The following is a 10,164-nucleotide window of genomic DNA, read 5'->3' as shown; positions in this document are numbered from 1 at the left end:
TGTGTCATGCAAGCCGGACTGGGGTTAAAGAGTATTTTACATTTTTATATGTTGCGATATTGTGAGTGCAATTGTTTTTATTCAAATTATCCTTTATCAAATGGTCTCCGTACTAGAACTTTGTCTTTCTGTATTCCCCTATCACCTGACCGTGAGGTTTGGAAACAAGCGGGTACATGCATTTCTTTCAGACTGGCATTAAAAAAGTGGAAATCTTCTTTTCTCACTTAAAGTAAGGAATACCATTCACCTGTGATTGTAACATCTGGGACTTATGAGGACATTCTCTTTAAAGTGCAATTACTATCCAAATTATTTATCCACATGGTATCATTCTATATTTTTATGGTATTAGCGCCAGGTGTTGCACTTTATTTTTGTATACAATCATTTTAGGATTCATGAAAAGCCTTTTTTAATATGTGTACAAGGCAACTGTTACCATTTAACCGTACACAATGTAAGTTACTTTTTGTACTCATTGGGTTGTGCATACCAATTTGAAGTCTATGGGTGAGGGACCCTAAGGATCCCCCTCCAAAGAAAATGTTAAAAACGCAAACTAAAGGCTACAAAGGCATGAGCTAATGTGCCAACCTCTGAACATCTCAGCTTTTCTGCGCAATAGTATTAGTGGGAGTGTTCAAGATGCACTCAGCCCATCAGAAGATGCAGCTAACAGACACGATCAGTGGTACAAATTTTGCAGGAGGGTTTGAGTGCATGAAAGCTACATGCCTCCTGGGCTGGCCGGTGCATAAGTCCTACTAAAGTAATTCATTTTAAAATTGATATAGCCAGGACTATATTAGGTTTGCACAGTAGCATAGTGATTTTGCAGATACTGATACCCATCTAGCCACCTCCCCCTCCTCATTATTGTTTTCTCTTGATTGGTGATACTGGAGGGGAGGGGGGGTGCGGTCTGAAGATCGACACTGTCTAGGTCGACAATGTTTAGGTTGACAGTAACTAGGTCGATAGGGTTGGAAGGTGGACAGGGTTTCTAGGTCGACGTGTGTTAGGTCGACAGGTCAAAAGGTCGACATGAGTTTTTCACAAATTTTTTTTTTTTTTTACTTTTTCATACTTAACTATCCACTTGGACTATGATTGGAATGGTAATCTGTGCCGAGCAAAGTGGTAGCGGAACAAGGCACCTTGCCCGAAGCCGCTCGCCATGCGAGGGGACAGGGTGCACTAATTGGGGTTCCCGGTCACTCTACGAAGGAAACGACACCAAAAAAACAAAACAAAGAACTCATGTTGACCTTTTGACCTGTCGACCTAGCACATGTCGACCTAGAAACCCTGTCGATCTTCCAACCCTGTCGACCTAGTGACTGTCGACCTATATTGGTCGGGCTAAAGATTGTCGACCTAGACACTGTCGATCTAATGGGGGTTGATGCTCCTTTAGGCATCTAAGTTGGAGAAAAGTGCTAAATAAAAACGTACTGTATTATTATTATCATCATATTATTTGTCTTAGGAAGTACAATTAAACTTAATAACAAACGGATGGCTCCTATTAAACAATTCTGTGTTTATAAATATACAGACAATAAGGGGCACGTGGTAGTGGAGTTCATGTGTACTGAGTGAGTACATACATATCCACTATTAAACTATAACCAGAAGTGTCTCAGTGCAGACAGGTGAGATCATGCTCTGTAACTGCAGCAGAGGTGCCGGTGTCTGTGTGCAAAGGACAATCCGCTAAGCTCACCCCGAAGGCCGCTGCTCCCGCTCTGCAAGTGCTGCCTATAGCGGTTGCTGCTCCTGCTCTGCAAGTGCTGCCTATAGCGGTTGCTGCTCCTGCTCTGCAAGTGCTGCCTATAGCGGTTGCTGCTCCTGCTCTGCAAGTGCTGCTCCCATTCCCCCAGCAGTTCAGGTGTCATCTGTGTAGCGGTAACTCCCAGCGCTGGAGGCATGCACACAAGACGTGCCTGAGACAGGCAGACTATAACTGGATGTGGCAGGCTGCATTTTGTAGGCCACTAGTGACTAGCCAGCTTTGGTGGAGCTACAAGTCCCAGAGTGCTCTGTTAGGGCATGCTGGTACTTGTAGTTTCACAGCATCTGGAAAGCCAGTATGTATTCAGTATTATCCCCATGAAATATGGGAGAACAGCAGGAGGGGCGATTCAGTAACAAACTGTTACAAGTCATGTACAGAGTAACAGACACAAGACACTGTTATACAGTACATAGTTACATTGTGCTACCAGGACATGCAGACCAGAGCAGCGCAGTATGGGAGTGCCTCAATAAATATTGCTCATGTCCACAAATCTTATTTCTTGTAGATCATATATGGTGCATATAAGTACAGGACTGAAAGACAGCATGGGCTGGCATCAGAGGCATCCATCTGTAGGGATTCCCGGGATTCTGTACTATGCAGACAGGTTACAGAGTTAGGCAGGTAATATCCAGGTGACTGCTCCTCTCTGACCTCTCATTGCCAGCTAAAGGAAATGGCACTTTAGTACTGGTGCGGCACAGTGGGCACAGTGGCTGTTGGATTAGTGGATCAGCGCTGTTAGGAGTGGATAGCAGGAGTAGCCACAAGTGCCCCTTTGTCCCTGCTGCAGGAGGTGGGTGGCCTATAGCTAAACGTTATCTTTCCCTGCAGAGACGTTTATCCTCATTACAGAGCAATGTCCCAGCAGCAGCAGCTAGCCCAATATATACTCTACCACATTTATTGTGCGACTCTACAGCAATGTGTCCTGTAATCACCTGCACGGTGCAGTCATCCTACTGTCTGCTCACCGTGATAACGGGCCGCACACAGGAAACTACCGCAGCCGGGTTATCACACGCGCACTCGATACTTTGTTACATGTATGTGATACATTGTAAATTGTAGTTTCTCACTCGTACATGCTATGTTCCTATAGGACAGATTTGTGCGGCACATTCTGTAAGCATGCTCCTGGCCCAGTCTGGCAAGGTTCTTGTAACAATGTGAATATATATATATATATATATATATATATATATATATATATATATATATTATATTTATATTGCACTGTATAATGGAGCAGTAGCGCAGGTAGAGCGCAGGATGTGGGGAGATAACGCAGTTGCGGGGACGCAGGGTTTGATGCTGAAGCATTGGAGCATGTCAGCGCTACCTGGGACCCGCTCAGCAATGAGAGGCTGGGCTGGCTGAGCTCTGCGCCTTGGGCCAATGAATGGGCTATAGCTGGCTGGGCTTTGTCTGCTCCCAGACGTTGCATTCTTCAGCGAGCACTCAGCTGCATGAGGCAGGGCAGGGGCTGAGCCGCACTAACCGGTCGGACAGGTAAGCAGGGCTTGTTGACACCGTTATGTTTGCAGCGCGCATGCGCAGAGCGCAGTTCCTGGTGCATTGCTCTATGCCACCTTTCCCGGTAACGCTGCAGCTATTCCTAGCGGCTCTACCACCATCATCATCAGCAGCGCTACCTGGCGCCGGCACACGGGGGGAGCAGCGGGGCCCGGGGGGAGCGCAGAGGTGCGGGGAGGGAAACTTTCCTAGAAGTTGCCTGAGCTCCATCTGCCCGTCATGCCCAGAGCCTTCCTGGTGAAGAGGAGGACGCCGCCGCCGGCCGCCCGCAGCTGGGACGAGCTCCCGGACGAGGAGAGAGCGGACACCTATATCCCAGGTGAGTACGGGCTCCGGGCACGCCTCCTCCGCCCGGAATAGCGCAGCCCCCCTGCCCCGGTATAGCCCTCCGCTGAGTCACCACTACCGCACTCCAGGCATGCTGACACCTGTAGTCCCACACCAGCTTTTCTTTCCTTTTTTCGTATTCTTTTGCTTCTTTTGATGTCTTCTTTTTATTTTTATACTTCTTATATACTTCTTCCTTATATCGAATATACAGTATATTCTGCGTGGGTGCAAATTCTGTTCTCAAATTAGTATATAGATTGTAAGCTTGCGAGCAGGGCCTTCCTACCTCTGTCTGTCTGTCTGTCTGTCTGTCTTTGCCCAGTTTTGTTCTATAATTGTTGTTCTAATTGTAAAGCGCAACGGAATATGCTGCGCTATATAAGAAACTGCTAATAAATAAATAGTATGTGTTATTTGACTAGTATGTGTTATTTACACGATCCCCTCTTATTACTCGTGGTGGTGATAGATAGATATATATATATATATATATATATATATATATATATATATATATACATATACATACACTTACACAATTACTGCCATCCATGTAACAGACATGATACTGTTATGATTCTAGGCAGAGTGCAGCAGCAGCAGCAGGGTTACACAGTACAGGAAAAGTTTCCAGGACTTGCCCTGTTTGTGGAGCTGGTGCAGGTGCCATGCTAGGTGATCTTGTGTTTGCCTTTGGAACAATGGCTGCTATTTAACAGTGATCCTGAGTGTACTATGGTTTCAGCCCACAGAGCTGACCTGTGCAGGGGTAAGAGGTGACCCTGACCAGGTTTGGGGGGGTGGAGGCTCTGGGCTGTGTTTGCACCTCAGGCTTTCTTCTCTCCTAATCTAACGGAAAGCTCCACGCCATCTCCCCAGCTCCACACCACCTCCTAGCTGTTTGCTTTGTGCCATTGACTTGTTAATAATAATAATAAGAGCCTTCCAGTGCGGTTACACCCTCAGTTCAAACACTGCAATGGGAGGACAGAGAGAAGCAGCACCTGCCTCCTGCACCCCTCCCTTCCCAGTCATTGTGCTCCCGGGGAAAGGGATCAGCTTTACATATTTGCCTTTCATTTAGGGAAAACCCACACTTTGCCTAGCTGTTCCCTGCAGGTGATGCGCTCCCTTTGTGCTGCTTATCAGCCCCGTGCTCACCTCCTCCCCTGGGTTTGTCTCCAGACAGCATTGACTGCATCCTAAAGTATGTGACAGAGGACAGCCTGAGCAACAGCAGCAGTGGGGACCCTGCAGGGGACAGTCCTGAGAGGGGCAGCCATGAGGTCACCAACACCAGCAATGATCTGTGTGAGGATCTGGGTCACCCAGAAAATGGAGGACATAGTCAGGAGAACGCAGAAGAGCAACCTCTGGACCTTAAGCGATCTGTCAGATCAAAAGTCAAGGTATTATCACATATGTATCATCTAATTCAAAGTGCTCAACTTCCACTGACAATATGACAAATACATGGGGGGAAAAATCAAACTTTTTATTTTATTTTTTATTGTCTACAAAAACTTTTCAGGGACAAGACACATATCCAAGTGTCAGTCTTTATAACGGTAGTGCCGCATCTGCAGGTCTTACAATAAACTTGTTTTACAAAGGTATTACAATAAACCCCCCTCCACCAGTATTAGTCTAACCCCATTCCAGAGAGAACAAGACAGTTTTATAATGCCTAGAAATTCACACATCTCTGTCGATTGGAGGAGCATAAACTTGGAATAAAAAATAAAATAAAAATTACAAACCTTTTAATTCTCAATTTTATTTATAATAAAATAATAATTACTGCCTGGAAATAATGTAATGTTATTTTTAAAATCCGCTTGAATGTCTAAATTGCTTAAAATATACTGTTATTTACACAAATATATCAGACCATTTAAATAAGTTTTAGCATAAACAATTAAAACACTAATTATTAAAATAATAATAATAATAATAATAATAATGTTAGTAGTAAATATTGATCATATTTAAAAACTGGGAAAAGTTTGAAACTTGTTTGCAATTTACTAAAGAAGATGTAGCCAGTAATAGTAGTTTAATCTAGTTCTGTTCATATGCAGAGTTTAGCTATAACTACAGTGTAGCAGGTACAGAGGTTTGTCTCCCCGGTCACAAACCATCTCTCCTTGTAGTGTAAGAGTGCTGCAGCACCGGAGCCTTTGATCTATGTAGCGACTCATTTCTTCTTTAATTAAAGCCCAGTGAGCAGTACATGAGAGAGGAGACGTCTGAGCAGCTCCCAGTGACTGTCCGGGCTATTCCCCAGGAGATCAGTCCGCCTGGGAATAGACATGTTCTGAGGGCAGATAAATACCATCACAATGAGAACTCAATACTCAAATCTGTTGTCCTTGGGTCAAAACAAAACTCCCTCTATTTACATCTATATTGCCAAGTGATAAATCACATCCCAGTACATAAATAGTTGTATTACACAAAATGTAAATTATAGTGACCATATAAGACTGCCTTACTTTTTCCCGAAAATAATGTACAGATATATATTTGTTAGATCATATATAGTGCATGTACAAAACAATATAAAGTGTATGTTTAAATTGCAGTGTGTGTGTGATTGCAGCTGTGTCTGTGTGACAGAGATCGGTTAGATTGCATCGCTGTGTGTTTGGTTACAGATGCCTGTAACATGCTCTAACAGTGAAAGGTATTGTGCATTGTCCCAGGTCACCAGCGGAACGCTCAACGAGGAGCTCTATAGCTGTGACATCTGTGATAAAGGCTTCCGCCTACAGCGCATGCTCAATCGTCACCTCAAGTGCCACAACCAGGTGAAGCGGCACCTCTGCACCTTCTGCGGCAAAGGGTTTAACGACACGTTCGACCTGAAGAGACATGTGAGGACTCATACAGGTGCGCTGCTTTATTGCTTGTTACCGGCTCTCTGCTGACCTCTGCAGGTTGAAGAGCACATTGATTTTATAACTTTATTTAAGATCCTTTTTTTTTTTTTTCATCCCCCAAATTGTAATGCATTGTTAGGTTGCTGTTGAACTACAGGTACCAGCAGCCGATTGATGACCCAGCAAACTGGACCCTGTAGTTCCCTTAGAGATGTGTACTTCTGTTATAATGCATTTTGTTGCATTCTAAATTCGGAACTATTTAATAGAAGATTAAATATCAGGAGTTGTCATTTTTTATTATCCCTTATTAATAGGTAGTTTTTAAGTACTGCAGTAACAGTAACTTATTACCTTTATAATGGAACATCAGTGAACTCAGGCAAGCAATTTTTTTTCTGACTTGTTCCAGTATTAATAATTGATCACCTATATTTACATTGATTTCATCAATATATATATATAGAAGTTTGTGACACTGGAAATTTAAATTAACTCAACTGCCTTAAAATTTGAAAGACAACCCTTGGCCTCCTTTATCTTGCTCTCCTTGCAACTCCAAGGTGTGTATTGTAGGGTCAAGGTCTGCATTTGAATACGCTGCCTTGGTTGCATCATGATGCTGATAGTATATTATGAAACATATTGTAGTACTGTAAAGGTTGCAAATACCTCGCCTTACTTCTGACAGAGTTAAGTAGCAATCGCTAAGTGCAAATACTAATGATAAAGTTAAGCTTTAGTTTCTGCCATTGCATTATTCCTAACCTTGCTTAAACATTAAGGGGGGTATTTATGAAAGCTTGGTGAGAAATACAATTGTGAGAGTTAAAGTACCAACCAATCAGCTCCTGTGATTTTTCAAATACAGCCTGTAAAATGTAAGGCAGAAGCTGATTGGCTGGTACTCTATCTCATAATTTTATCTCTCTCTCTAAGCTTTGATAAATACCCCCTAAATAATCATTTAAACAAATGTTAAGAGCACTTTCACATGTTCATTAATGTGTTTTTCCAAATATGTGCATAGTACAACCTTTTTAACAAATGTGCATCTGACAGTGCAGTGTAATCAAAGATGCAGGTTTTTGGTTGTTCACATATCCTTGTAAAAGTAGGATTTTAGCTATTTCTAATCTGGAATAAAAAAAATGGGCCTATTCCCTTAGGGGGAATTGAATTCTCTGCAATTTCCACAGGACGGTCAGAATTTCAGGACATCACAGCCACAATCATTGCCAATTTTTCTTTGTACCCCATATAGGTGCCTAGGAATTTGCAATGTTGTGCTGCCATAATTCTTGGGAATGTGCGCAGACAGACATCACAGTGGCACTTTTCTGAGCAATACATGTAGTCCTTTTTATCTGCAGTAGCCATGTCTTGTGAAATGACTGTATAAGGAAAATGATCAAATATCAAATATTACTAGGGTCAAGCTGTCCATACACCTAAAGATTTATTGTCCGATCTGGCTGGTTGGAATGAAAATCTGGTAATGGATGGGAGAAAATGACAATTGACCATTCGTCTGAAATGCCGGAAAACTAACACAAACTGTCGTTCCGAAAAATTGGTTAAATCTGTTTGACCATTTTTGTCTGTTTTTCAAAAATGGTCAATTGTCATTTCCTCCCATCCATTAGTAGATTTTCGTTCCAACCAGCCAGATCGGACAATAAATCTTTAGGTGTATGGCCAGCTTTAGTCATTTATTTTGACAACAAAATCACAGTATTACAAAGTGGAGATTATAGAATATAAAATTAAAAAGAGATGTGAGCATGGAAATGTCATGTGGAAATAGAGAGTAGGTTTTACAAGAGTTTCACTCTGTTTGCAGGAATTCGGCCTTACAAGTGTGACATCTGCAATAAAGCATTTACCCAGCGCTGCTCCCTAGAATCTCATCTCAAAAAAATTCACGGGGTGCAGCAAGGCTATGCGTATAAGCAGAGGAGAGACAAGTTATTTGTCTGTGAGGAATGTGGATACACTGGACCCTCCCAAGAGGACTTATACCTGCATGTTTACAAGGGCCACCCGGGAAGCGCCTTTCTGAAGAAAACCACCAAAAAACTGGCAGCTCTTTTACAAAACAAAATCACATCTGTGCTCCAGGGGAGCCCAAAACCAGAAGACGAGATGGAATGAAACGCATCAGGACCTTTTGTACAAAGTTTACATGGCGTATGAACTTTCAATATAATTATTGCTTATTCTATAACTTTTACAAAGGCGGAGGGATTTCTACATTTTAATAAAATGGACTTCTAAGTAATGGATTTATTTGTCACACAGAAAACATTTTTTTATTTTTGTTTTTTTTTTAGCTATAAAATAAAAGGCTGCTTGCACTGTGGAATTATTCAAATATTCCTGAGTTGTGTGGCCCAGATACTGGTATGATTGTATATATTATATAATATAAAATAGATTTATAGTCTATGTATGTACATCTTTAACAACTTCTTTTTTTTAAATACTTTCATGTTTTTATATATGTAATAAAATGGGTGCTGGTGCCTTTTAATAAATGTAATATTTACATTTTTTTTTGTCTTTTTTTAACACACCAGGGTTATCCACTTTTTGTAATACACATTTATATATCTGATTATTATTTTTTTAATAATAGATCCCTTTTGGATATCAAACATTTTTTGACAGCGAGAAAGTTTAAAGAGACAATATAAAACATACATATTTTTAATATTCTATGGTGCATAATTACTAAGCGGCTTTTCAAAAGTGTCACTTGTCAGCGGTTCAGGCAACGGGATTTAAAAGGGCAACAATACAACACTCCTGGTTTTGCATTTTATATTACTGCCCTTTTAAATACTGCAGCCAGAACTGCTGACAAGTGGTATTATTGGAAAAGCTACTACTTCTTAAATATACCTCCGGCATGTTGTATAGAACTACTCTAATGGAATAGGAATGGATACTATCATATCTGTTACTTTGTTCAAAAGTTATTCAAGCTAGCATAAACACTGAAGACTGGTCAGCAAACAACCAAGTCTCTTGCCAATTTGGTTATACACAGAAAAATATAACTTTCATAAGACAGGCAGTCTATTAGGATTGCAAGGGACGCAATATTCCTGTTGACAGGTAATACATAACCTGTTTCTGTTATCAACTGATAAGATTACCTGTCTCGTACAAACAAAATTCTGGATGATTGGTCTTGTTGTGTATGGTGGCCCAAAAAATATCAAAGTCCACTCTTTCAAGTGATGAGGACCCCTAGTAGTATTGTCTGGTGATTGCCAGAAAATATAAAACTGTGCCATGGACAGCATGTTTCCCATCTATGGGTGGGAGAGCGTTACAAGCCAAATCGTTCCCATAATGATACCTGCACACATGGGGGTATCCACACTTGAGAAAGGGGAGTCCCCACTCTCACATAATGTGCCCCCCTTAATAGTAATTGTCTGATCACCAGTCATTATTAAACCGTCTCTAAGCAAAACGTTCTCCAAAGATGGATGAAGAGCACTACATGCCCTATGACCACCATGATACCTGCACCCATAGGGGCTAGGGTCACCAGACACCATCACAATGACATTTCCATATATGGGGAAGGGCACCATATGC

At 41.7% G+C, this 10,164-nt stretch overlaps 1 protein-coding gene across 1 annotated transcript; it reads left to right on the top strand.

Annotated features, from left to right (window-relative positions):
- The first annotated feature begins 3,482 nt into the window (after nt 1-3,482).
- OVOL2 (ovo like zinc finger 2) lies at nt 3,483-9,102 on the top strand. The gene is made up of 4 exons (XM_063918145.1): nt 3,483-3,659; nt 4,856-5,079; nt 6,376-6,562; nt 8,396-9,102. The coding sequence occupies exons 1-4, from the start codon at nt 3,560-3,562 to the stop codon at nt 8,704-8,706; spliced, it is 822 nt and encodes a 273-aa protein (XP_063774215.1). The 5' UTR covers nt 3,483-3,559; the 3' UTR covers nt 8,707-9,102.
- Nucleotides 9,103-10,164: the final 1,062 nt, after the last annotated feature.

Source organism: Pseudophryne corroboree, chromosome 4 (genome assembly GCF_028390025.1).
Source record: "Pseudophryne corroboree isolate aPseCor3 chromosome 4, aPseCor3.hap2, whole genome shotgun sequence".
Classification (NCBI taxonomy): domain Eukaryota; kingdom Metazoa; phylum Chordata; class Amphibia; order Anura; family Myobatrachidae; genus Pseudophryne; species Pseudophryne corroboree.
Note: the sequence above shows the minus strand (reverse complement) of the source record. Positions and strands in the feature narration are given on the sequence as shown.